General features: G+C 39.4%; 1 protein-coding gene across 7 annotated transcripts; it reads left to right on the forward strand.

Annotated features, from left to right (window-relative positions):
* ECT2 (epithelial cell transforming 2) lies at positions 1 to 27,125 on the forward strand. 7 transcript variants are annotated; one of them, XM_059479545.1, is made up of 26 exons: positions 1 to 32; positions 2,349 to 2,506; positions 3,493 to 3,572; positions 3,667 to 3,759; positions 4,668 to 4,850; positions 5,391 to 5,480; positions 6,405 to 6,512; positions 7,621 to 7,694; positions 7,814 to 7,944; positions 8,084 to 8,199; positions 8,811 to 8,873; positions 9,236 to 9,458; positions 11,237 to 11,373; positions 12,040 to 12,159; positions 13,184 to 13,252; positions 14,167 to 14,277; positions 15,192 to 15,288; positions 15,990 to 16,071; positions 17,004 to 17,082; positions 17,269 to 17,388; positions 18,644 to 18,782; positions 19,688 to 19,842; positions 21,745 to 21,852; positions 22,463 to 22,606; positions 24,191 to 24,520; positions 25,794 to 27,125. In XM_059479545.1, exons 2-25 carry the CDS (start codon positions 2,377 to 2,379, stop codon positions 24,494 to 24,496), a joined length of 2,958 nt encoding a protein of 985 aa, XP_059335528.1. In that variant the 5' UTR covers positions 1 to 32; positions 2,349 to 2,376; the 3' UTR covers positions 24,497 to 24,520; positions 25,794 to 27,125. The 7 variants fall into 7 exon arrangements, with proteins under 7 accessions (XP_059335528.1, XP_059335529.1, XP_059335530.1 ...); XM_059479546.1 differs by having other exon boundaries at positions 24,191 to 24,497; XM_059479547.1 differs by having other exon boundaries at positions 24,191 to 24,446.
* Positions 27,126 to 27,927: the final 802 nt, after the last annotated feature.

Raw genomic sequence — 27,927 nt, forward strand, 5'->3', positions numbered from 1 at the left:
CTGATGGCGGATGGCGGCGGGCGGCACCGGCGGTGAGGGGGCACCGGGGCTGGGGGTGCGGGCGGCTCGCCCGGAGCGGGGCCGGTGTGTCGGGCTCCTGTGGGGGCTCCGGGTCCGGCGCTGCCCCGGGGCTCCTCAGGCCGCCGGCCGTGCTCCTTGGGCAGGGCGGAGCCCCGGGCCCGGCGGCACCTGCTGGCTCGAGAGGCGGCGGCCCCTCGGCCTGGCCTGGGCCACCTCCCTGCAGAGCTCGGGAACCCTCCTGGTGCCTCCTCGGGAGAGACATGGAAGCGTGGGAGGTGTTTGCTGTCCTTTCCGTGCTTTACCAAACTTATTTTGGTTTGTGGCTGGTTTGTGTCCTTCAGACTTCCCACAAATCATTGGGAGGTCATTTCTGAGTGTGATGCTGTGGGGTATTGGCTCTGCCTGAAGCCTGTAGTGATGGTGTTCTGATTTTTTGCTCTTTATGTGAGGGAAAACTGTCTGTGTGTGCTGTTTGTTCTCCTCTGCATCCTGTCACTTGCAGTCTGTAGGTTTAGTGACAAATATTGTTATTATTATTATATGGTTATTGAAACAAGGAATATTTTTAGACACACCCAGGATGGAACATCAGAAATAAATAAATTATAAAAATCCATAAAGAAAATCAATGCCCAGACCAAAGTCTAGGCTTCTTCAAATATGCAAGGAAGTTCTTTGTGAGTTCATGTACATTTTACTTGGTGTAATAATAACTGTACTGATGTCTCAGACTTCTAGGAAATAATCTCTAGGATTTAAGTTTAGTTATGCCTCTAACCGGAGGGCTTGTTTTCCTCTGAATTTACATTGTAATTGTTCTTGTGGTAATTATTATTAGCGATCTGGTTTGAATCTGCCAAGATTATACTTCCCTCCACCGCTGCCAAAGGAATTGGTAACTGTGTTACAGCTCCTGGTGGTGACATTGTAACTTTCTGGTCATGGGATTCCCCAAAGACTCTTCATGATTGAGGTCACTCTCTCCTCTTTCTCTGAGAAAAATGAGGAGGGTGACTGGGGAATAGGTGTAGGAAACTCAGCTCCATGGACCTGCACAGCTGTGTGTGACCTGGAAACCCAGGTGGTAAATCTGGGAGTTGAATATGTCTAGAATAACGATAGATTTGTGGTGTTGATTATTGCTCATCACTGCATTAGGAACTTGTGTATTGTGAGGATTTGAATCCCTTCCACGAGTCCCAGTCCTTTCTGTATTGTTGGTATGACCAAGTGCCCATTGCTTTTTGTCTTCTGACTTTGCTGTGTAATGGGATGGTCATTACCCAACTTGGAAAATAGCATGTGCTGTTCTCTAGGGTTTTACTGCCTCAAGAGTCCTCTTTCAGACAATGCTCCAGTGCAGTATTTGTGTAGCTGCTGTTTTCAAAGGGCACATGCAGTCACAGAACAATTCCAGTTCAAGTGCTACCAAGGGTTATTGTCCAACAGCAGCTCAGCTGTAGCTGCTGCTGTGGGTAACTCCTGATGTCACTGTGCAAACACTGGAACCTGGGTGTGTGATGAGTCACAGGAACTCGCCCTGCCTGCCTCCTGTGTGTTGGGCACGTGCCTGAGAGCAATCTTTGTGCTGCAGGATTTGGGGAGGTGGCTCCCAGGAAAGGAGAGGGTTGAGGTTCTGCCTTTGCAGTAGGTGACAAGGCTGATGGGCAGGGAGAGCACAGGTCAGGGTGTTTGAGAGGAGAGGAGAAAAGGCCTCTGTATCTGAGGATGAAAGGCTGCTTCTACTCTGCAATAGTTAATTCAGGACCATACAGCTGGACATGTATGTGCACATCAGCTTTGCAGAGACTCTCAAGGTTTTTTAATTTTTCTAAGAGTAAATAGTCCTGGCTCTGCTCTCTGGGTGCTCATTTCTAACCACAGTATCTCTAGCCAGTTCACCTGAGAAATCACATTTTAGCAAGATGCTATGCTTACCCTAATTCTTCTGCTGATGTTTCAAATCAACAATGCTAATTTTAGTCTCAGCTGTAGCTTGTAAATAGCTTGTCACTGAAAGAAACAAATGCTTTTAGTTTCCTGCTTTGTGGTTAAGCTTTTTTAAATGAGCACTTGAGTTCATGTTTGCCTGTGCTCAGAGCTGCAGTTCCCTCTGTGCAGATGAATTACAGAACCATTTCTGTAACAGCTTTGTTGTCAGTCTTTTCTATCAGTTGTGTTATTCTTGATGCTCTATCAGTGTGAGTGGGAGTTCAGTAGGAGCCCAAATGTTTTGTTTTCTGAAGTCACTTCTGACAGCCTTGGTCATAGGACTCATGAATGAGCTTTTTGCACCTGTAACTGAATTTCCCCCCTGCACCTTGCAGCTGTTGAAGAAAGAATCAAAGCATAATCATGGCTGACAGCAGTACTCTGGTGTCTGAAACTGGGAGGAGCCTCTTGGCTGATTCTTCTGTTCTTGAGTCAAAAATGATAGAAACCTCCAAAGAGAATGTATTCCGTGCAGCTGTTCTGGATGTTGAAGGTAAGGGGGGAAGTTTATTTTAAGACTGCTTGGTTTGTGCAATGACTGATTACTTTGTTGGTATTTAGTAGTTTTGAAAAACCAAAAGTACTTTGAGCTCCAGAATGTACAAAGAGTAGGGAAAAGGGTGTTGATCTGGAATCCTTTCATTAAGAACATTTGGAGTTACAGCCCAAATTGAATGAATTTTGTGGCTGTTGTACAGAAAGCTGTCAGTTCCATTTGATGTCTCTTCTGTGGAATAAATTACTGCAGGTGACGTTTTGACATCAGTGTTTGGAAACTGCAGCTGCTCTGTTATGTACAGGTGGACAGATTAATAAGGTAGAGACATGGAGAGATTAATAGTCTTAGGCCCAAAATTAATTCAATAACAAATCTTGAAATTAAAAAACAACCACCAATGTTTTCCTCCAAGGTAGTAGCCAAAATCTGCTTGTGGTCTGTTATGTAAATGACATGGAGGCAACACTTGGTTTTCCTCCTAATATTTTGAAGGCTTATTAATGCAAGGAAAAAAACAAGGCATCTAGTTTCAGTTCTGATATTCCTGGTAACTGCACAGTTACCAAGAAAGTAATGAACCTTGTTAGCAGGAACACAGAAACTAGAAAAGATACCAGCTGACTATTTTCTAGCAGATCTTGGTATCTAATTCTGCTAGAAGCATTAAGCCTGTACTTTTTGGGGGTTTTCATTTGCTTGTTGTCTTTCCTCCTCCTTGATTTATGTTTTTGTTTTGACTGGTCATGAATTGCAGATTCTAGTTTCACTTCATACTTGAAAGTTTGGGCTCAAAGTCAATTTGGTATGCCTTAATTAAAAGACACTCTTCTTAAAGTAACATTTATTTTCAGGATTGCTCCTGATAAGGAATCTTGAAAGGTTACTCTGCCTGTATTCTTGTGTATATTATTGCTTGATTTAGACATAACATAGATCTTTCTGCTAAAATACAAATATTATCCTTGCTTCTCTCTGAGCAGAAGAAATGCCTCAAATAGAAACAAGAGTGGTTTTGGTTCAGGAAGCAGGGAAACGTGAGGAGCTTCAGAAAGCCTTGGAGGTATGTGGGCCTGAGATAAAACATCACTGAAGGTTATGCCTTCAGACTTGTAGTAACCAATTTGCTTCTGTACTAAAGTTCTCCTCTTCCACAGACCATTAAGATAATGGAAGTACCTGTTATAAAGATAAAGGAAAGTAGCCCTGATAAATCAGAAGAAAAACTAATAAAAAGTATTATTCATATGGTATGTCATGCAATTCAGCACATGTAATTGCATGCAGCATGTTACACTTCACTGGGACTGAAATGTGCACACACTTTAATTTGGATTAATTTGGCATAATGGTCATAATATATGCTAATGGTTCTGATGGTGTCACAGCTCATCAAATTAGCACTTCTTTTAAAATATGGAGTAACACTTGTAGCTCTTTTCTAGTGGTGTTTTCTAACAGGGGCATCAAAATATCCATGGGGATAATCCAACTGCATGCTTGTGTTCAGTCACACATAAGTTTGTGCTATGAACTGGCTTTGTAATTGTCAATGGACTTCTCTTTCAATTGAAAGCTGCATTCAAACTGAAATGCAAGAAATGCTTTTCCATATCTTGATGTGAAAGGCATAAGAGATAAAGTTTGGAACTAGTATTTGAAAATAGAATGGACAAATTTTTTTAACCGCTTAGAAATATCAAGCAATGAACAAAACCTATTTCTGTTCTGTAGGCATTTTGCAGCATGGAGCTTGCTGTTGCAAACTGGATGCTACTTTTTAGTAGCATCCCACAGTACCCTAAGCTGTTCTGACAGTCTGAAATTTCATTTAGCTTTTGAGCTTAGGGTACTTTTTCTATCTAGCTCCTTCCAGTGCTACATTATCAGTGTGAACTGATACATAAACTGCTTAAGCAACCAGAATTCTGATTCTTCAGAAGCAGGAATTATGTGACATTCAGTCTTAAAGCATGCAGCAGTTCATAGCTATTCTTATGCTGGAGAACAGTGCATTGCATTCAGCTTTCACAAATCCTAACTCTGAAATATGACTCACACATTTTCCTAATGCTCCAAAATAAACATCAGTTGAATTTTACACTTGTGCAAGTATGTTACCTGAGTAATGCTTTCCCTTTCACCCCTGTGCATCAAGGCAATTAAAATGCCCTACATAAAGACAGACACAATAGAAGAGCTTGGAGATTCTGATTCCCCTGAATTTGAGACGATCTTCGTTGTGTCAGACTTCCAAGCTCCCATCTTCAGCAACCTCTGCAAGGCAGACTGCAGAGTCATCGGGCCGCCGGTGCTGCTGCACTGTGCACAGAAAGGAGAGGTGGGTGCTTCCTGCTGAAATCACATGAGTTAGCTCCCCACTGCACTGAGTTCTAAGAGTTCACAGTAAAATCTTTCTTGCTATTCCAATCAGTTATAAACATTCCTAGCAAGAGAATTTTGAGACAAGCAAGTTTCTGGTGCTGTGTTAGAATATCGCATGTAGTGAGAGAGTGCAGGCAGAGAGGGGTAAGGCTGCAACTGCTGCTATAGTTGTGGGAGTTGTTGATCATCACTTGGGATTGTGCCATTGGGAAAGGCAGCATACAAATGATTCTCCAGTAATCACTTTATATGTCCAAAGTTGTAATGTAGAGCAGATGGACTGGGGAGGAAATAAAAAGGATGGAGTGCTACCTGTAGAACTTCAGGATGCTCTAGTTACTCTAGGCCTGGAGCTAAGGTATAACTGAGTACACAGACCTGGACTAGTGTCTGACACATTTTTAATACTAGAAATAACAGCAGTGTATTAAAGGTGATGTGAAAACTTTAAGGCTGCAGCATGCTGTTGACTCATGAGCTTTCCTCTTGTTTTCAGCCTTTACCTTTCTCCTGCCGTCCACTGTACTGTGCAAGTATGTTGAACTTGGTACTGTGCTTTACAGGATTCAGAAAGAAAGATGAATTAGTAAGTAACACATTCTTCTTTGGATTGGTAAAACCATGTTAAGTGTATTTTCAAGATATTCTTCTGTTCTATCACCCAGGGTGATAGGGTTTAACCATGACTCAGGCTTGTATGGAAATTGTTTGTTCTTTTGGTTTTTTGCAAGTCCAGAGGCAGTGATATTTGAAGATGGGAACAAAACTTTGTTCAAGTCATTTTGTCTGTCATTTTTGGTCACTTTTTTGTTGAGTGACATTAAGCTGCTCTAATTCAATAGAGCTTAAGGGTCTGTAGGTTGAGGCTTCAGATAAGATGTTTACCCAGTAGTGTCTTTTTTTTTTGGTACATGTAGTAGAATAAACAAGACAATCTTTGTAGCTCTGTTCAGAGCATTTGCCGGCATGTGATCTTGTCATGATATTGTGCTATCAGGACTTACTCTGTGTTTGATACTCTAGCACATGGCTTTTCCATTTCAGTAGGCAGTTGCCATCTAATTTCCCTACTGGACACCTGGGAATCAACAATATGGCTCCACATCTTCATCTGGAAAAAACCAAACGCAAACCAAAAGCCTTTACCTGGTGTTGGGGTTAGTTAGGTTTGATCTAAATTGACTAAATCAGCAAGGAAAATGTCAAATCTAACATGTGGGAAAAGGTGAAGGCATTATGTGTGATGATCATGAGAGTACTGGTGGCTTGGATAGTCTTCAGGCTACACAGCAAGGCTGTATTAAATGTTGAAATAAAAATAAATCTTAATAGCTCTTTTGATGTATAAGCTGAATCTTCTGTTGTTGTGAACAAGTTGTTTTAAGAACAGATCAGAGTATTTCTATTTCTAGGCCTTTAATGTAACCTTCTGTAACTTGCTTTGTAAACCACTTTTGTGCTGAACTCACTCTTCAAAAGATACTGAAAACTTTTCATTTTCATTTTTCAGGTTAAGCTTGTGACCTTGGTTCATCACATGGGTGGAATTATTAGAAGGGACTTCAGCTCAAAAGTTACTCATCTGGTGGCAAATTCAACACATGGAGACAAATTCAGAGTATGTAAGCTTGAGTTGATGTTTCATAGAAATCTTTGGAATTTGGCTTTTGTAGACTGTTTGTTCTTTATACTTCAGCTCAGAAGCTGCTGCTTTTTCCTGTACTAAAAGCAATAACTTGTAATAGTGAATTCATCTCAGTCTGGTGTTCAGCTTTGGCATGTTTGTGTCTCTGTGGGAGATCTAAATAACATAAATTTGAAACAGACAATTAGAGTAAATAACAAGATCCAAAATGGTTAAATAGTGATGCTACCAGTAGTAAAGACAATGATGAAAAAATGCCTGCTTCTGTCTATCCAAACAATAAACTCTGAGGTAACTTGTAGAAAACTTCATTCCTTAGTTGGAGCCTATCTTCTAAAAATTATTTAAAACTTGTTATGGGTGAGGATTCGAATATACCTTTATGCATAAATAGACATGAGTGTGCTTTTTCTTTTCTGATTCTAAAAGGGAATCACTTGGGACACTTATCTTCAGTTTATAGATATAACAGATTATAGAATTTTGTACTATTTAATACGATGTAGCAATGTCTATGCCTCTTGACTCTCCCTGCTTTGAATTGTTGGTAGGATGTTGCTTTTTTTTTTCCTTGTTTGTCTTTATAATCTTGCAGTTGGAAGAGAAGTCCTACTTTCTGTTCAAACACTCCTTTCTGCCAAATCAAAGGAGAAAATGTAGAAAAACTGTACAATCTCTCAAGCAGTCATGGCAGTTACCTTTCAAATAGTCACTTTCTCTTTGATAAAAGCAGGATGGGGTATTTTTCTTCATACAAAGTATCAAAAGCAGAAAAAAGATCCCATATTCTGCTGGAACAGAGATTTGATTTTGTGTTTTTGTGAGTGATGAAGGATATCAGACTAACAAAATGGTGCACTTTTGAGGAAATGTCAAAATAGCTATTGATCTGATTTCCTAGTCACTGGATTCATATGTTCTGACTCTGGGGAGCTGCAGTTGAATCTGGCTTTTGAAGGAATATATGCACTTTTGCAGTATCTGTCTTGAAAAGTAAAAGGAAGGTTACAAATTTTTCTTGATGTGAGAAAGATTTCAATGGAACTATTTGGTGCAACTTATGCTTTTTCCTGTTTTGTAGATTGCTGTAAGCCTTGGTATTCCTATTGTGAAAGCTGAGTGGATTTATAAGGCATGGGAGAAGAGGAATGAAATGTAGGTGTTTATATTTTCCTTCAGCCTTCACTTTGCATCCTGTTCACCTGAAATTATGAGCTTTTGCTTAAGTATTGACACAAGTCACTTAAGTGACTTTTTTGTGCATTTTCTTTCAGTGATTTCTGTGCAGCTGATGATGATTTTAGAAACCAGTTCAAGGTTCCTCCCTTTCAGGACTGCATGCTAAGTTTCCTGGGATTCTCTGATGATGAGAAAGCTAACATGGAAGAAATGACAGAAATGCAAGGTGATTGTTTATAAAAACCTCTGGGAAGAATGGGATAGAGTTCATAATGATGGGTGCCACAGAACTGTTAAGTGAGATACTAATTTCTAACAAGAATCTTCTTTCCTGCTTATTTGCCTTTTTTTTTTTTTCAATCTAGGAGGACATTATTTACCAGTTGGTGATGAAAGGTGTACGCACTTGGTGGTTGAAGAAAGTACAGTAAAAGATCTTCCATTTGAACCTTTAAAAAAACTTTATGTTGTGAAGCAAGAGGTTAGTGCTGAAATTTTTTAGAGAATGCTGCCATGTAGAACTGTGTGTTCTTATTCTGAAAAAAATATCTTCCTTGCCTGTAGCCATGATATTTTCTGAAAAATCTTTTCCTTAAGATTTTTTCTCCTGAGAAACTGAGAAGCCTCAAGAAGAAAATGTAAACAATGATTATCTGCTGCTCTAGAATGCAACAAGTAGATCTGTGATTAGTCTCATGTAGTTGTTTCTCATTAATGGCCAATCACAGTCCAGCTGTCCAGACTGTCTGTCAGTCACAAACCTTTGTTATCATTCCTTTTCTATTCTTAGCTAACCTTCTAATAAAAGCATTTCTTCTCTTCTTTTAATATAATATATATATCATAAAATATATATCAAGTTTTAATATAATATATATCATAAAATAATAAATCAAGCCTTCTGAAACATAAAATCAACCCTTCTGAAACATAAAATCAACATTTTTGTCTCTTCCCTCATCCCAAAACCCCTGAAAACACCACCACACTTGCCAACTGTGTAACTATTATAGGTTATTTTGAACATTTTTAACTTGGGGTGAATCTCTGTAATGTGTTTATAATGTGTGGGTTTTTTTTTTCTTTTCCTAGTGGTTTTGGGGAAGCATTCAAATGGATGCCAGAGCTGGGGAGTCCATGTATTTATTTGAGAAGGTATGTTGAACACTCACACAATGCACAGCATGTTTTGGTGGTAAAATCAGCCTGCAACATAATGTATGTGGGGCTAGAGATCAGATGTTTTAAAGCAGCATTAAGTTCCAGGTATTCCATTATAAATTTTATACATAGAGTACTAATTTGGAATAGAAACTTTTTTTCTGGTTCCCAAAGTTTTACTTTTAGTCAAACAAAACTTGGTGGTTTTATTTTAGAAAGGGAAACAAAAAACTTCACCCGTTTTGCCTCGGCTTCCCTAGGAAGTTTCCTGCTGTGTTGTGTGTTGTTTCTGTGATTCACTGAGTTGAAGTGGACACAGAGGATAAAGCCCTAAATGAAGTTTTCTTTCCCTGCAGTCAGAGAGTCCTGATTTCAAGAAGTCGGTGTCGCTGCTGTCCCTGAGCACGCCCAACAGCAACCGCAAACGGCGCCGCTTGAAAGAGACTCTGGCCCAGCTGACCAGGGAAACAGACCTGTCCCCCTTCCCTCCTCGGAAACGCCCCTCAGCTGAACATTCCCTCTCCATTGGCTCCTTGCTGGATATTTCCAACACTCCAGAGTCAAGCACTGCCAATGGAGGTAGAGCTGAAACCTTCCATTCACCATTAGTGGTTAGCAGCTCCTGCATGCAAGTGGAAATGGTGGTAGTAGGGAAATCTTACAGGTTCTGCTACAGATTTGCAATGTAACTCCAGGCTTTTCCCTTTTCAAAGTGGGGAGGAAAAAGTTGGAGTGAAGAGTTCAGACACAGGCCAAGCTGCCTCTTGTCATCACAGTAAGCGTGTTCATATCTGAAGGAATAGATGTGGAGGTGATAAATAGGGATACAGTTGAGTGTTAATCCACAATGCTTGAAATATTCTGCTGGAAGTCTGTAGCAAATTAGCAGCATAGTCAACAGTAAATCATCTAAAATACTCTCCATAGGATACTTGGAAGAAAGAGGATGAAGATTCTTTTCTAGAGGAGTTAAAGGGAAAATTCCTGCAGGGCCCACTCCAAGGTCTTTGAAATGTCCTGTTGAGGCTACACTATTTGTGCCAACAAGCTGTCATGTCTAAAACTTCACAAGGATTCTTAGGAGAAAAAACCCTAAGGAAAGGATTTTTTAGAAAATGTGTTTGTGACAGGTGCTGGCTGGAGCCAGGGAAGGTCTGGCACCAGGACACTGAGAGGTTTCATACTCACCACTTCCCCTCAGCTCAAGATGAACCTTGCTCTGAGCTGGGCACCTCTCACACACCTGGACACAAATCTGGGGATCAGGAATAAAGCTTCCAGCCAAAACCAAGCCAGCCTAAGCTTTCCTTCACTTCTTTATAGGCTGAGGAAAATCAAAACAAGTGATTAAGACGGTCCTAAGAATATAAATCAGCAATTGGTTTTGAGTGAATGGACAGAGTTTTAAATATCTGCACGTGGTGCTTGTGAAGAGAGGAACTGCAAAATTTTGGGTTAGTTAAAAGCTGATACCACAAGTGATTTTTAACAGGTCATAGAGGAGGTATCTGGAGCTGCTACTGCTTCCAAGAGGCAAACTCAAATCACATAAGAGCTCCCAAAGAGGCACAGTCTGTAAGTGATAATTCAGAAGGAATTCAGGGAAGATCAGCCTTCTTAGGTAATGCTAGTGCTCTTGTTACCTATGGTAGGGAATTTTCTTCTAATCCAACAGCAGCAGTCAGTCTCAAAACTTGCTGCTTGGAAACAATAGGTAAGGTACTTATTTCATTGTTAGCTATGGCAGTAGTGAGCTTTGATATAAAAAAAAACATAGGTCTCTGACATCCAAGACATGAGCAAATATTTAAAACTCATGAATTGTTCCAGATCCACCTTGGCTTTAGCTTTAAGAGAAATTACTTTCTTGAGCCTTTCTTGTTCCCTCAATGGGAGGAAATGTAAGTGGTATGTGCAAGGGCTGATTTTAGTAAATGGTTTTGAGCTACACACTTAATGCAAGGATGGCAGGCAGCTGAGAGATAATTGTTTGCATGGCAAAGTGGAAGTAGAAAAGCACTCTTGTACTAGTGTATAAATAAGTAATGTTCAGTACCTAATCCTGCTAAAATAAGGAACTAATAATAGGGTCAAGTCATTGACCTGTCCATAAATGGCTTATTAGTTTCAGTCTAATTTTTGAGGAAAAATGTATTACTGTTGTTCCATAAGTAGGCTATAATAAAGAGAGCCATTTTCTTGGAAGAGCCCTGCTAACTCTAGAATATAGCCTTTAAAAAAACCTCAAACTTATCTTCACTTAAAAATTCTGAAGTTTTTGTCTTTGAGGGTGATCTTTTTTTAGGGACTCTATTGTAATAAAGCTCTCTTTTCTTTTGGGGATATCTCTTCATCAGAAACACCAAAGTCCTGTGCAAGACCTTCCAAAAACTCCACTCCTCTTCCTCTCAAGCAGTCTGCAAGATGGCAGGTTGCAAAAGAATTGTATCAGACAGAAAGTAACTATGTTGATATTCTGACAACAATTATTCAGGTAAGATGGCTTTAAAGCCAGTCAAGGTCAAATGTAATAAAATAGCCAATGTTTATATTGATTAATATTTTCAATCTGTGATCTGCAGGCTTTTGAGGGCTTGGGTGCATCAAAGCTTCATAGGAAAATGACAATATAAACAGTCTCATGTAATTTTACTGACATATAAAAATACTCAGGTTCAGGTTAGAAAACACAATTTCTAATCTGGGATCTGCAGTGGTATTGCAATATATATGGAAATTGGAAGTGTCAGGAAAATAAGATCTTGAGTAATATTTTAGATATTAGTGAATAAAGAGAGATGGCAGAGGGAAAAAAAGTCTGTTTTTTTAAGTTATCCCAAGAGGAGCAGAATAGCAAATGACTTTCAAGAAATTAAGCTCTTTCTGTAAGTTTATTTCTATTGCAGCTGATTATCTACTTAAAGAATGAGCCAAGATGTGTGTGAGTAGAAAGAGATGAGAGGGAGTTATGCTGTAGAGATGTATCAAACTAAGTGTTTGTATCTTCAAACCATTCTCCACTCTTGCTGAATGGAGACATCTCAAGATTGTGACTGCAGGAAATTATGATCCAAAAGGAAAATACTGTTGCTTTCATAGCTATTTCTAACACAATGTTGGCAGTTGGGAGGACATTAACATTTTTTTATTAATTCATCAGTTGTTTCAAGTTCCTTTGGAGAAGGAAGGACAACTTGGGGGACCAATCCTTGCACAGGAAGAGATCAAGACCATATTTGGCAGCATTCCAGATATTCTTGATGTGCACACTAAAATCAAGGCAAGCTGCACCTTCTCCCCTGCAGGGGAAGCTTCCATAGACACTTTGAATCTTTTCTGTGTGTTTTCAGTTGTCTGTTTTATAGGTATAAACTCTTCCTGGTGCTGATACACTCTTTCAAATAGTGGCATCTGCCTATTCCTGCAGCATTTCTCTGTAGGCTTTTAAAGTAGAGAGACTTGCAGGCTACCTGCAACTTGGTGATTTGTTTGTACAGGTTTTGTTGTTTTTTTTTTCCAACCAGTGGGGTCCAGTCTGTTTAATCACACCAGTTATTGATGTGTGCCCACTGAGACAGAGATGAAAGTAGAGCTGTGTGTCCATGTGGCAAATTGAAGTCATTTGCAGCAGAGAGTTGCTTTGATGTACTTGTTGTGTTTTCCTTCATCTTTGGTGTTATAAAGATATGAGCAGTGGCAGCAACAAACCAATATTAGTGATAAATCCTTTCACTGAAGGTGAATCCTGAACCTTCAGCTGTGCCCTCCTTTCCCTCTTATTATCTGATGGGTGATTGAGCTTGATCCTTATCAAGCTCATAAAGGCTTAACAGGCTTGGTCTCACTTTCCTTGACACCCTGGTGTAGCAAGTAAGTGGAATCTATCCTAGTTCTATTTCAATCCTGTCTTATAGACTTAAGTCCTAGATAAGTTGTGCAGTCTTAATTAGAATTGGTTCAACTGTCTTCTGTGTATCCCTTCTCAGTATTCCTTTGGGGTGTGTTGTGTATTGTGCTGGATGCAGCAGTGTCATCTTGCTGCAGAGCTGGCTAGTCCTGACATGCTGCCAAGTTGTACTTGCACTGATTTACAGCTATATATACATATTCAGGAAGCCAGACATCTCTTATTTTCAGCCCCCAGTAGGCTGAATGTGAAATTGTACAGCTTTTAGGATTGCCTGTTTTGTCAGCACAAAACCACACCTAATGATGTGTGTTTAGGAAAATAGTGATCCCATTTAATGGCTTTATGCACTTTATGCTCAGCTTGTTTTCTCCCCCCATCCCTGCATGTATTCTAGGAAGACCTGGAAGATCTTATGATAAACTGGACTGAAAGCAAAAGTATTGGCGACATCATTCTCAAATATGTAAGTTCCTTTTTCTTTATGCTTACAACTATTATCTTGCCTTATGAACAATCCACTTCTAAGATCTAGCAAACACAAGCCAAGCACTGCTGAGAGCGAGCTCCAACTTTTATTGTCGTCTTTTTTATTTAAACTTTTTAGTTGAGTTAAGTGATACAATCCATGTCAAGTTTTAGTGTGTATGTCTATTCACAGGTATGAAGGATTAAAACTACAAATAGCTACAGTTTGAGAACTAATTTACAATGCTACAGACACACTTTTTACTCGGACATTAAAAGCCACTTCCTAGGCCCTTAGCCATCTGCTGCCTCTGATCAATAGTAAAGAGCTAAGAAAACAACTTTTCACAAACTTATGTTCTTTCTTCAAGACTTGAAACATGTAAGTGAATAAGGAGTCCTGTGTAGAGCAGGAAGACTAAGCCTGGGACTGCAAAGAATTTTAACATAAATAGGTGCTAGGTATCTTGTGATTATTTTGCTGATCTGATGATTTTGAGACAAATAGTCCTTGTCATTCAAAAGTTTTCAGTCTAAGGTGTTGCTTCTGGTGGTTTAAAGGGTGATTGCAGTCACTGGCAAAAGTACTTGTCTGAAATTTCCAAAATTCTCACCAAAAGCTTCTTGCTAGGTGTCAACCTGCCTCTCACTCAAGCTGCTCAGCAGCTTTTAAGATTGTCTGCTTGATGCTGGTGAGAGCAGCCTGAGTTTAATCAGCAGCATCAATCTGGGGCATCTGGCATGCAAAAATGTCTTAACTTGCTCTGAGAACACGTATGGGTTTACAACACATTTTTTGTTATTCTTTATTGCAATGTGCCTTTGAGCAGCTTTGTATGGCTCAGGGCATATGAACATATGTACAAGGATACATAACATGTAAAGCAGAGCCCTAACAGTTGTTTCTTTCAGTCAAAAGACTTGTTGAAAACATACCCTCCGTTTGTGAATTTCTTTGAAATGAGCAAGGAGACGATTACAAGATGTGAAAAGCAGAAACCAAGGTTTCATGCCTTCCTAAAGGTAAGTGTCTGCAGAACTAACTCTATAGTAGAACATGGGGACTGTTACCATGTTCTACTGAATGCAGTAGATGGAAGAATGTGAAATTTTGAAAGCTTGAAGAAATGCAAACACCTCTTGGTGAGACAGAAAGGAAGGATTCGAACTTCAATCCCTCAAGCCCTCTCAGAAAAAGTCTGAGTTCCTTCTCTGCTAAACAGCTTTCAAGGTGGTTTGATTATATGCATTTGTTGCTGGAAAAAAGTTCCTCCCAAATACATCTCTTCTCTTTTCTGTAAAGACACCTGGAGCTGCTGCTTTGGCTGGTCCCCTCCCTGTGGGACTTGTATTTCTGAAACAGCTTTTAACTTTCCTTGGGCAGCTGTGAAGCTCCAGGGAGGTAGGATTTCTCAGCATTCTTGTGACTAATGAATAGGAGCCCAACAGTGGAGATCTAACAGGAAGATGAACTTCAAAGAAAGTTATCTGAAGATGAGCCTTAAGACTCTTGATCTCTTCAGATATGTGTGTACTGTTAATAGTGCAGTGTTGCTTTAACTCCTATATCAAAACAGTCATGTGTCAAACACTGACAGTTTCTTGTGTTTTCTGAGGAACTAGGAATTACATCCAAGTATTGATATCTAAAAGATGGGGAACAAATAAGAGAACAGGTCATCCTCAGTCCCACTCCACATTAGCAGCTGGAACAAGAGCTGAAGGGTTGATATGGACCCTTTAAAAGTAGACATTCTGAGAATATAAATCACTGTGCTCTTTTGAATAGTGTGGTTTTTAACATGCTCTGTTAATGACTGTGGTAAACAATTCTCACACTTGTATAGCAATGATAATTTCAAGGAAGGGAATTTTTCTCTGATCTTGTGTATGTGTGTAAAAAAAAAAAAAAGTAAGCATTATTTTCTTTTCCCCAGATAAATCAAGCCAAACCTGAATGTGGCCGCCAAAGCCTCGCTGAGCTCCTTATCCGTCCTGTGCAAAGGCTGCCCAGTGTTGCCTTACTACTGAATGGTAACCCAGAGATATAATTTTTATAAGTTTGTCTGTGAAAATCTTAAAACCCCAAGATCATGTCTACCTTTTGTCATCATTAGAAACAGCTTTTCTCAGCTAAAACAAGCCTGATTATGTGAGTTAACCATGACTCCTGCAGTCAGTGAGACCCACTACTGAAGAAAGCATAAATTCTGTCTAAATTCCCCTTGTTCATACATTTGTATGCAGGATACAGATAGAGGAACAGTTTGCACTGATAATTGTCTCTTCAAACAAGAATATAATTGACATTCAAATGAAACGAACATAAACTAGAGAGCAATTCATATTGACAAGGCTCACAATTTCATATGTTCCACCTGGTATCAACCACTTGCTGTAATAATGCTTTTGTTAATAAAGATAATAAAAAATCCACATCACCCTTTGCTCCAGGTGGAAAAAGACTTCTGTGCTTGTCTCTGCACCTCAATTTAATTTTTTTTAATAGTTTAAGGGTTTGGTTTCTGTATTGTATGTGGTTTTTATTTCTTAATGACATGTCTGAACAGCTTCTGTTCAGCCTAGTTCCCCACTTAATCAGTGCTACTTGGACCCCAGAGTAGATCTGATGTCTTCAGTCAGCTTATCTTAACTTAGTTTGAGTTTTTCATGTTTCTTTTCAGGCACTTGTAATATGTATGGAGTTTTTATTTCTTTATTTTTTTTAATTGCAGATATTAAGAAACATACAGCAGAAGAGAACCCAGATAAAATAACTCTAGAGAGAGCTATTGAATCATTAAAGGAGGTGATGACGTAAGTCATGTTGATTCTGTGGAACATACTGTTAAACATACTGCAGTTACATCCCTCTGTTCCTCCTAAATTGTCAGTGTTATGTTGCCACAAGGAACAGTAAGTAAACATAACTGTAGGTGTTCTCCAGCCTCCTTTTGGCTGCTGTTGTCACTTTGGTGTTCTGTGCCAGAGCTCTGAAGGAGTCTGTGACATTCCCCAGCGCTTGTACCTGAACTTCTGCTGACCCCCTATCTCAGCAGGGACTGTCCCCAGTCCTCTCTTCTGTTCCAACTCTTATTTCTATCTTTTCCCTCTGGAATGAAAGAGATAGGTTTTTTTCTTTAAATCTTACTTCTATGCATTATATCTACTGAAAGGACAGACTTTTGGTGGGAGACTAGTTTTTCTTCTGGTGCTGTATTAGCTCTTCTTGGCACTGTTCCATGAGTTAATTAGCTGAAAGCTGAAGTTGTTTAGATTGTAAGTCTCACCTCTTTTGAAGTGTAGCGTATGTCTCCAGCAACAAGAACTCCTGCATTAATTGGGTAAATGTTTGTCCAGTTTTAACAACAACTTTTAAATTGTAATTATTCTTGGATCTATGCCTTGGTGAGCTGCAGTCCTGATTTGGGGGAGACAAAATGCAGGCTGTAAAGAACTCAGTTGTGTCAGTCTCTGGTTCAAAATGTTGCAGGCAGAGGAGGGGAATTCTATTTTTAATTGATTGGTGTGTCAAGTGCTGGTAACATGACAAGAATAGTGTTCTAGAGCTAAAGTTTCCTATGTGATTTTCTGTGGTATTTGGTTACTTCTTCAGGCCAATGTGGCAAGTGCTGCTGTGTAAATTCTATCCCTGAATGTTTAGCTTTATTGTTTTTGTATGTCTAAAATGCAGTGCATCCGTTTACTGTTGCTTGCTATTGAAGGTTAATATAATATGCTTTCCTTAGACACATTAATGAAGACAAAAGAAAAACAGAGGCACAAAGGCAGTTCTTTGATGTTGTCTATGAAGTGGATGGATGTCCAGTAAGTAATTTCTCCAAAGCTGCAGATCTCTTAAATGCCTGCAGTACTTTGTTCCCTTTGCAAAAATGTGTGAGGCTACAATGCAACAGTGCTGGTTTAAACAGATTGCCAGTGTTAAGCTGAAAGCAAGCAGTAATCCAGCACTTGAACTAAATGCTTAATGAGCTTTTTGCTTTTGTCATTTAGGCCAATCTCCTGTCCTCCCACCGCAGCTTGGTGCAGCGTCTGGAAACTGTGGCACTTGGGGATGACATCTGTGACAGGGGAGAGCAGGTCACACTCTTTCTGTTCAATGATTGCCTAGAGGTAAGGTGATACCAGCACATCTCATGAACTGGATTGTAAAAGGCTTTACACTTTTACACTGCACATGAATATAAATAAGTGGAATTTAAGACCTTTTGAGTCAGAATTCTAAGTCACAGATTGCTGATAGGTCAACACATGCTGATATTTCTTTACCATTAACTACTGTATAAGCCTCTTATGGCTGAGAGGTGTTAATGTAGCCTTTTATGCCTTGCAGCCAGAGTAAAAACATAAAAGCAGATTAATATGTTAAAAAATGTTTATCTGAATAGCACTTTGAGTAGCACCAATGGATGAAAAAGTGCTGGAGTCTTTGGCTCATCAGGTTGTTTGTCCTCTTAAAGTTTAGTTGTATATAATGGGAGGGAATAGTGGGCCTTGGTAGATCTGTCTGTTCTTAGGCTACCAAAAAACAAAGTTGCAATATATGCCTTAAACTAAAAATATGTTAGGAAGAACTAGAGGGGAAGAATAATCTGACTGGGAGACAAATATGGAAGAACTGAATGTATAAAGGACACTTTCATAAAGTAATTGTTGCTGTCTCCAGCAGTGAAGAACACTGTCTTCATAGAAGACCAACTCTAAAATAATTCAAAATTAGTGCTGTCCTAAGCAGCACGTAGAGACAAAATCCTGTTCTTGTGACTAGAGATTTGAGTTGACTCAGTTTCATCACTTCTCATAAAGGAAGGAAAGGCAAATAAAACCACTTTTAATAAAGCTTCTTGGCTTGTCTCTTGGACAAGAGACAAATAAGATGCATTACTTTGGCACACAAGTACCTCACATGTTTTTATGCAGAGTCTGCTCCATGGCTGCATGCATAAGCAACAGTAAGTGATATTTCTAGGACATAACACACCACACCTTATGTTGGTTCATGCATATAGATGTTGTCTTTTCTGTTTAAATCTAGACTACCTTGTGGTAGCTTTCAAAGGACCCTTGTTTGTTATGCAGGGTAGAATTGAGGTCTATAATGCAAAATTACTTCCTTACTAGGTATTTTAAAAAAAATTATTGTATTTTTCAGCTGAGTGTTTTGATGCTAAGTAACAAATATTGTTGGGCCATTTGGGCTGTAGGCAGTGAATAGAGAGATAAGTGAATTTCTTTAAGATTTATGGGGTAGAGTAGCAAGATTTTCTGTGCCTGGTGTAAAAGGAAAAAAGGTAAAAAAATATAGAAAAGAAAGGAAACAATGGCAAGAGCTCTTCCAACTGACCCTTTCTATTTTATTTAACCACAGATTGCGAGGAAACGACATAAAGTTATTGGAGCTTTCAAGAGTCCCCATGGCCACACAAGGCCTCCTGCATCTCTCAAGCATGTTGTTCTCATGCCTCTCTCCCAGATCAAGAAAGTCTTGGACATCAGGGAGACAGAAGGTGTGTGTGTTTTGAATGCTCTGGTAGCTAATTAAACTGTGTTTCAGGGTGTGAAGGAGGAAGCTCTGCTCTTGTGGGATGGAATGCTAAGGTGTATTCCTTGTATGGTATGTTAGATATGTGATTTTAGTAAAAGCTTCTGTTTGAATCTCTGTAGGAGCTTAAGAATTCCTTGTACTGATGCCCTTTTGGCTTTTTGAGAATTGCTGCAGGATGCTGAATTTGGCAGAACTGATGGCATTAGCATAAGCCAACCAATTGGCAGTGTGAAATAAACAGAGTTTAACACTTGACAGCTCTGGATTTACAAAATAAAAACCAAACCTCAAACTTCAGCCCAGAGCATTAGGCTGGCCAGAGAAAAGTGCTGTTGGTGTGAAAACAAATTTTTTTCTAACTGGTGATGGTGATAATGCTCAGGAGAAGCTGTGCTTGGCATCTTAAAAGATGACTTAATTTCTGCCTGCTTTGCCATACTGCTCCAGCATTGATAGTGACTTATAAAGAATCTAGTCACACCATTTTCCAGATTTCTATCCTGGCAAGATCTGGTGTTTCACTGTAAGTGATGATATGCACATCATGTGTTCTTCTTTATGTACTCTGAAGCACTTGAACATAGAAACCCAATTAAGAAGAGAAATGGCAAAGAGGGTGGGTGAGGCTGACTGCTCTGCAGATTATTTGGTTGTTCAGCTATTGCCTGAACAGCTGATTGCAGCCTCTTGATGATGGCTGTGGACACAACTCTGCTCTTGCAAGTGACACAAGAGCTAGTGTGTAAATAAAGACAAAACCATCACACCAAATCATGTTGTCTCTAGTTCCCTCTGAATTACATGAAAAAATTATTATTCTTTTTATTAACTCCTTGCTTTTATTTTTTTTCTTTTAACAAAATGTAGATTGCCAGAAAGCTTTTGCCTTAGTGGTGAGGCCACCTACAGAACTCAACAACAAGCTGCTCAGTTTCCAGATGACAACTGAAGACCCTTGCAAGGAGGACTGGCTGAAGATGCTGTGTCGGCACGTGGCCAACACGATTTGCAAAGCAGATGCAGTAAGTACTCTGGAACCAGGCTGCTGACTGAGACTTCTCCCTCTTTATGGCTTTAAGCATCTGAAGTGAAAGAAGTTAGTAGTGGACATGCCTGAGGTAAAGTAGAGCAGAAAACATTTGTGCTAACATGCCTGCAAGTGAGTGTTAAAAGGTAGAAAAGGAAACAGGCTGGAAGTTAGTTTGTGCAGAAGCTAAGCAGTGCTTAAAAATCAAAAATTATTTATAATTAATTTGTGATAGTGAAAAGGGTATGATTCAACTCTGCACTGCAGTTCTAACAAGAATTGTATTTAGCTTGCTTCTTTCACAGCTATCTTTGAATTTACAATCCCAGTGTTGTTGATCATTTGTGTTGGATTAACTCTGTTAGAGTTCTTTGCTCTACACCTTATCTCCACTATAATGCAAGAGACATGAAGCATCTTCCTCCCAGAGACAGAAATCTACAACCTTAAAACAAGGAAATAAAAAACCAGTGAAATAAAGGAGGCACTGGCCTTGTCACACTTGTAGAAATTCAGCATGTGGGCTTTCTATAGGCAGAAAACCACTAATCTGAGGAGTAGATCCTCTCCAATTACAGCAAGAGGCTTTCAGCTGATGTTTTAATTATGTAAAAGTCTATGCACATCAGTCATCTCAATTTGCTGAAAATATGTGCAATACATACAGCTGAAGCTCCTTGGTGTAAACTGGAAATGCTTTATGTTCTGCAGTGTATTCTTACAGTACAATATTTGTTGTGATTTTTAAAGGCATTCTTGTTACAGGAGAGGTAATTAAGTCATAAAAACAGCATCTTAGTTTTATTTTGTGTGTCTTGGGGTCTAGGGACTTAGGGATAAGAGACTTGGGCTTTGTGGTTTCCCTTCCAGGTACTGAGTATTAAAAGTGCTGATGTGGAAGTGTTAATTTTCTTTAGTCTGTGTATTGCCTATCTTCAGTATTTTGTGTAACATGTAACTTGGATTTTTAACAGGAATTACACCTTTGTGTAATAAATGTATAGCTCCCTCTTGCCCCAAGACACTCAATCACATACTGACAAATTGTAACCTACTTTGCTGAATCCCATTAGTTATAATTTCTGTACCTACTATATAATACTTCTTTCTTGCTTATTTGAATGTCAAATTGAGCTTCAATTTAAGCACTTTTGCCTGGTTTTATACTTCCACAGCATCATGTGAATGGAGATAACATTGACTTCGCCACCTGGTGGCAGCAAATGCTTTAGCTACTCTTCCTTAGGCCCTAGGAATGGCAATAAAGCTGCTGACTGGGGTCCTTCTATTTTTTTTTTTTTAAGTGTAAAATGTGTTTTCTCAAAATGCAGACAACAAACAGCAAGAATCATCCCAGCAGCTTCCCACTCCCATGTGTGCCCCCTCTGCCCCCCACGTTTTGTAAGTAGGTAGGCAGAGATTGCTTTGCAATGCTGAAGTTTAAGAATGAGGCATGAAAAAACCCCAAAAACTCGTGGCTATTCTGCAACATGTACTGCACTGAAGCTGAAAGGCTTTAGTTTTAATGTTTGACAGCTGGAGCTCTCAAGATTTCACTTCAGAAATGTGCTAGATGTGTCAGTGGAATAAAGCAATGTTTATCTTGGAAACTCTCAGGGGATGCCTCAGAACTACTGCCTTTAATTTGGTCAGCCCTGGACTTGAAACTGAATCAGACAAACTGCATGTGAAACTACTGATGAAGTGGTTTCACAAACTGGTTGCACCAGCTGTTGATCTAACAGAATGGCTTGAAAACAAATAGCTGCTGGACTGTATAAAGAGTTAAATATGGATTATGCCTATTAAACCCTCCAAATCTGACCTAATGCACTAGAAAACTATATTTTTGCAAATGCTGATATTTGACCATTATTAAGACTACTTTTGTCTACAGGAAAATCTCATTTATGTTGCTGATCCTGATTCAGTTGAAGTAAATACTAAAGATATGGACAGTACTTTAAGCAGAGCATCCAGAGCAATAAAGAAAACATCAAAAAAGGTAAGATGGTGCTTTTTATCCAGAGAATTGTGCTGGGATTTCTCTTTCAGGTGGTTTGTAGTATTTACAGTAGTGACAGGAAAAACTTAATCTGAACTAAAACTCTTAAATATAATCTCCTTAAAGAAAGAAGGTGAGGGGTGTTTAAGGTTTTGAAATATCTGTATATATAGTCTTAAGTATTACAGTCATAAGTATTATGTAGTCATTTTTCAGTCTGCTATGGAACTTTAGGCTGTTTAATACTTTGAGTCTTTTAAATATAATGCAAATTTGAGAAGCAACTTGAAAAAGGAGGGGAGGCCTGACTCTGCAGGGCTGAGGGATGTAAGGAAGCCTTGGTGACCAAACCTTGCTTTGACTTCTCTGTCAATCTCTGCCCTCCTCTCTCCCTCCTGTGTTGTCCTCCTCTTTGGACAGAATGAGAAGAGCAAGGATGATGGGAAGCCCTTAGAAGTCAGATCACTTTAGGTGTGGGTGTTTGGCTGGTTGTGATCCAACCACCAGCACTTGATACACATCCCAGAGATTTTCAGGATGGCAGCCTGTATAATAGCAGCGATTACAGCCTGGTTTCAGTCAGTGTTTAACCACTTGCCAACCTCCTCAGGTCACAAGAGCCTTTTCGTTCTCCAAAACGCCCAAGCGAGCGCTGCGCAGGGCTCTGATGTCCCACAGCGCCACGGAAGGGCGGAGCCCCAGCTGCAGCGAGAGTTTCATCGGCAGCCGCCTGACCAGCGCCTCCTCCCTGGCGGTGAGTGAGCCGTGCCCCGGGGGAAGGCACCTTCTCAGCATCGCGCTCCTTTCGTGGCTGCTGCTGCTCTCTCTTTAGCGATTCCAACATCCACAGTGGGGGAAAATATTTTTAACTGCTTTCATAGGGGTATTCTTTTCAAGAGCTGTTTAATGAGAAGCTTTGCTTCCTGAAAATGCAGAAAAATCTTGATGCACTACAAACTGGGGGTTGCCTTACACATTTAAGTTGAAAAACCTCACCAGTCTTTTTTGCTCAGAATGGAATATGTTTCCTCTTCTGAGAGAGTGAGAAAGTTTCAACACAAGTCTTATATTGGTTCATGCTTTTGATTTTGAGCACTAAGTAGAAATGTAGTGTACAACCCTGAATAGTATGGTGAATGTTTCAGTAAGAGTAGTGAGATGACAGACATCCTGTGAAACAAACTGGGAAGGAAGGGTAGAGAAACATAGATGCTGCAGCCTGCAAGCTTGTAAACAGCAAGGGAATTATCTCCTCGTAAATGTTTAAGAAAACTTGGTAAAATAAAATATTGTTCTACATATTGCAACTCCTCTGCTATGCCTTGGCTGCCTGTTACCACTTTCTCCTGCTACATTAGGCCAAACTCAATTTCCTAATACAGTCTAGTAAAGCAGACTAGATTTGGAGGAATATTTTTATCATCTTTGCTTTTTATTATAGTGTTTGAGTAAATTTGAGTAAACACCTACTGTCTAGTCTGTGGGACAGAAGGCCAAAAAAAGGGAATCCTTTTCATCTTTCTATTACTGCCTGATGTGTCAGTACTTCAATATTGAGGAAATTCAGTATGTTTGAGTGGCCATTAAATTGTACAACATAAAGATATAGCCCTGCTCTCCCACATGAGAAAATATGAAGCAGTAAGGGAGGAAGTATCACAGCAGACTCCCTTGATTTAGAGGAAATAAAAAAAATCATCTACCAATGGGGCTATAGCCTAGTTTCCTGCAGAGAGACTTTCTTCCTTCTCTTATGATTATGGCAACAATTGTTTTTGCATTCTAATTGTCTTAATTTTGATACAGCACTGTATCTCATTTCTCATGAACTTACAAGTTATGTACTTTTCATTTTGTGCATATCTACCCCAGACAAAAATACTTGTTTTCCACAAAATCTTAGAAACTTGCAAAACCATGTTCCTGTTTCAGATTCTTCCCAGACCTCTTGCACCTGTGGTAATAAGTTCCAGCTTGGCAGCAGATGATGTGTTGTGATTTTTTAACCAATGCCACACACCACTGAACTTGCATAAAGCCTTTTTGGTTCAATTATAAGGTTGAGGGGAAAAGAGGTTTGGATTCCAGCCCTTCAAGTTGGAATACCAGTGCAGTTGTTGATAGGAAACTAAAACTGCAGGAAACCTGTCTGAGTCCATTCAGAGTCAAAGCTGTTATTCAGACATACGATTTTATTGAAATTAAATCTTAGCCTACACTTATGTAGGAATTTTCTGGTGCAGAAAAAAAAACATAGAGTAAAAATATCAATAAAGCTTGGATACTTGAGGGTTTTTTTTCTTGTTTGAACTAACTCTTAAATCCCTCCTAATTGTAGATTGCTTGTTCCTCTTCCACGTGCAGCCTAAGTGGATCTGCCAAGTGTGCTGTTAATGTCCATCGCTCCAGTTCTGTTGACTGGAGCTCTCAAAGCTCCAAGCCTCGACCTGTGCTGTGTCCTGGCTCTCCAAATACTCATCTTCCAAATGCTCTAGAAGCAAAAGCCTCTTCCAACTTGGAAAGTTTAAATGGTCATGCCTTGGACAGACCATGTGCTTTCCCTGTGGTTACTGCCACCTGTGCTGATGCTGGAGGTGATAACCGGTGTGGTGCTGGGAAATTCTGTGCATCAGATCCTAACTGAAGTGAGCAAGGAATCCTGAGTGCTGTAAGCTAAGAGAGCATGGCACAGCTCTAATGCACAAAGGGCTTCAAGTGGTGTTGGGTTCTTCTTAACATCCTCTAATGCACAAGGTTGTTCTTTAACATCCTCTAATGCACAGCACTCACATGTGGTTCTGGGTGCAAACTCATTTTTTCACAAACTTTTAAATGTGTTTTTCTTTTAGTTGATATACAGTTGAATTCCTCACTGTTTCAGGCCATGTAACTCACTGGCCAGAGCTCTGAGAACTTTAATAACTTGGTTGCAAGGAAGTCTTGAGCAGCTCATTTTACCTGTGGTTTTAGTTTTTTATTCTCTATCTGTAAATAAAAAAAAATCGGGTATAAAATACTGAAGCCTAATAAGAGCTGCTCTATAAAGAGGAATTTAGGGTTAAATTTTCAGATATTGCCAATGACTGCAAATGGAGGACATGCCATAAACAGGTATAGGGCTTGTTCACAGTGAAGTGTGTATTCCCTTACCTGCCCAAAATATCCCTGTTTAAAAGATTCTTGGAGCATGCAGGTGCACAAGCTGCCCAACTACCGTGACCTGTTGATGTGCTGAGAAGCTTGGCTGGCTGTTTAAGAGCAACAGAGGATTGCTTGTGCAAGTATCTTGAGGTCTAATGTGAAAAGAATATAAAATCTCAGCTAATCCAAAGAGGTTTACTTTTAGTGCTACATATTGATGTGTTGGTTTCACAGTAATTAAGTCTCAGAAGCAGCTTATTCTCCAAGCATCAGAAAAGTCAGCTTCTTGCCTAGTGTGTGCCCATCCAGGCACAGCTGAAGCAAGCTCTGACAAATCACTGGGATGTCTGTTGTCTCCTGCAGCCAAGGAGACATGTGTTCAGCATCTCATTTGGGGCTCAGAGCTGATGATTATACAGAAAGTTGCAGGATTGGAGTGGGAGCTCTGTTTCTCTAAGAGATTATCATAGTGTATCTTGCCTTCATTTTGGAGGGAGATTACTGCAAAAAGTGATGCAAGATGTATACTAATACTTGTTAACAGCCACTCTTCAAAAACATGTTCTTGCATTCCAAATCTCTCAAGGCTGGTAACAAGGAAAAAAAATCTCTTCTGTAGTTTTTAAAATGTGTTAAGTTCAAACTCTAGAAATGCTGAATCAGTAATTTCAAAAGCTGCCAATCTTTGAGATCTGCACTCACACATTCCTTGTATGAGATGTGAAGGTTGAGAAATGATTGCTGCATTATTGATATTGGCTCATATATGATCAATAACTTTTTTTTTTTTTGTCCAACAGGGTGTTCATTCTCCATCCTTGGTCAGCCTTCCCTCGATCTTTGAAAAGAGGAGTCACACATTAAGCCGATCCACAACCCACCTGGTGTGAGGCAGGTGGGGCAGGCTCTGCTCTGTGGCAGTGACTGTGACTGACATTTCTGGTACCTTAGTCATTAGCACTTAGCCATGATTAGCAAAATGTTAGATGACACTAAGTTAATCACAAGGGGGGTTTAGTTGTGTTGAAGCAGACCAGCCAATCAGTGGAATAAGTGACTTGGCCTTCATTTAAACACAGTATTCCCTTGTACAGATTTATTTCCTTACCAGCATAACTGAAACATTTTCTTCTATGGAAATTGTCCCCTCCAGGCAATAAACTGGTTTGTCAGATCTTGAAATGAAGATGATGATCACATAATTTACTGCTAGTTTGGATGACTCTTATGCTTGCCTAACTTCATCTACTGGCAGAGCACTCTAATGTTTGAATTGTGGATTTCTTAAATGGAGATACATTATGAAGTACCTGACCTTTCAAGTATGACAGTTAACCTGTTGTACAGCTGCTTATTCCAGATATTTTATAAGTGTAGTTGTTTATAATTAAATAGAATTGAGTTTTCTGATTATGATCTCCTGCAGCCTCACTGTAAACACAGTGGTATGAGGAGCTTTGACCATCAGAAATGATCAATTGAATTCTTTGTCTTGCTTTGAAGTGGAAGTCTGAGGAAAAGAATTACACTCCTCTTTAGTAGGGTTGTTAAAAAACCAACCCCCCACACATTCCCCATACTTGGTTAACAAATCATTATTTAATGCATAGGATTCTTGGTGTGACATTGGAACTTCAGGGTCCAATTTTGGCATGTCAAATTTCAGTGTACAACTCCTAAGGCTTTTAGGCTTCCTCATGTATTTATGTCTTCCTTTAAAACTATGTTCACTGCTGTCATCTCTGAACAGTTTGTACCCTGCAATGCACTCTCACAAACTATCTGAATATGTAAATTTCTGCATTTCATTAACAGTTCAACTGTTGGTATTAGCAGGAGTTCACAACTTCTGGTTTCTTTTTAACCACCTGTGTTTTGTCTTGTATCTATATGTAACTACTGATGCTTTTGAATGTGTCAGACTGCACTGTTTTTTATATCTCTTTGTCAATCTGAGCAATGTAAATAAACTGTTTAAAATAACACTGCTTCTGGCTTTGCTAAACAAGCTTTTATGAAAGTTTACTTTTTTATGTGGGAAAAAAAAGGCATTTTTGGGCTCCAACCTACAACTGTGCTCTGATTATCTATGTAGTTTTTCCTAATAAAGTATACCACGTGATAGGCCTGAATATTTTTTTGTTTTATCTTACTATATTCTTGAATCTCCCCTGGATCTATGTGTCCAGTCCATGGTTTAGTTTTTATTTTTTGGTCCTTGTCCATTCAGAATAAGCACCTGAGCTGACTGTGCACAGACACTTCTATCATAAAGTGGCTCTAGAAAATAAACTATTCAATAAATACTATGCTAAAAATCCAACAACAGTTCTTGGTTTCTGTTTCTTTTGTTATTTTTGGAAGGCCATCTTCAGCCTGGTAACTTCTGTACAAACTCACAGCACTATCAGCCTCTCACTTAGTGCTTAGTCCTGCTCTTCAGTTGTTACAGTTTATAATGGAGGGACCAGACTTGCTAACTCCTGGAGAAGGAGGAGGGCTATACCAGCTTTTGGTGTGACTTTATCCACTCCTACATTCTGGATGCATTATCTTAACCTGTTATGTCAAGTTTCAGCAAGAGCTGCTTCTACTTTTATGAAAAAATAAGTGCACTGTTAACAAATGTTGGGGTCTGCTCAGTATTTCTCTTGATGGAGAGTGTTTTGCAGCTGAAACAGCAGCAAAATCTTGAGTAAGATGACAGAATAGGCTGGGAGGTGGAAATAACCTTGCTGAGTTAAAAAGGTGATCCAGAGTAATAGAAACAAGCCAAAAAAAGAAACTTTTACAAATGAGAAGTTTGCTCCACCTTTTCCATTTTCAATGTTAGAGGTACTTGTAGCATTGGAATAAGTATATAATTTTGGAGGGTATTTTGGCTGGTGTACTTTGAAATCTGAAGTGAGACTGCTTTCCCAAACCAGAATTTTA

This window comes from Ammospiza nelsoni, chromosome 10 (genome assembly GCF_027579445.1).
Source record: "Ammospiza nelsoni isolate bAmmNel1 chromosome 10, bAmmNel1.pri, whole genome shotgun sequence".
Taxonomy (NCBI): domain Eukaryota; kingdom Metazoa; phylum Chordata; class Aves; order Passeriformes; family Passerellidae; genus Ammospiza; species Ammospiza nelsoni.

Coding starts and splice junctions, on each gene's coding strand:
- ECT2 (XM_059479545.1), top strand. CDS start 2,377: ATGGCTGACAGCAGTACTCTGGTGTCTGAAACTGGGAGGAGCCTCTTG. Junction 8,874..9,235: donor CCATGTATTTATTTGAGAAG/GTATGTTGAACA, acceptor CTTTCCCTGCAG/TCAGAGAGTCCTGATTTCAA. Junction 14,278..15,191: donor GGTTTCATGCCTTCCTAAAG/GTAAGTGTCTGC, acceptor TCTTTTCCCCAG/ATAAATCAAGCCAAACCTGA.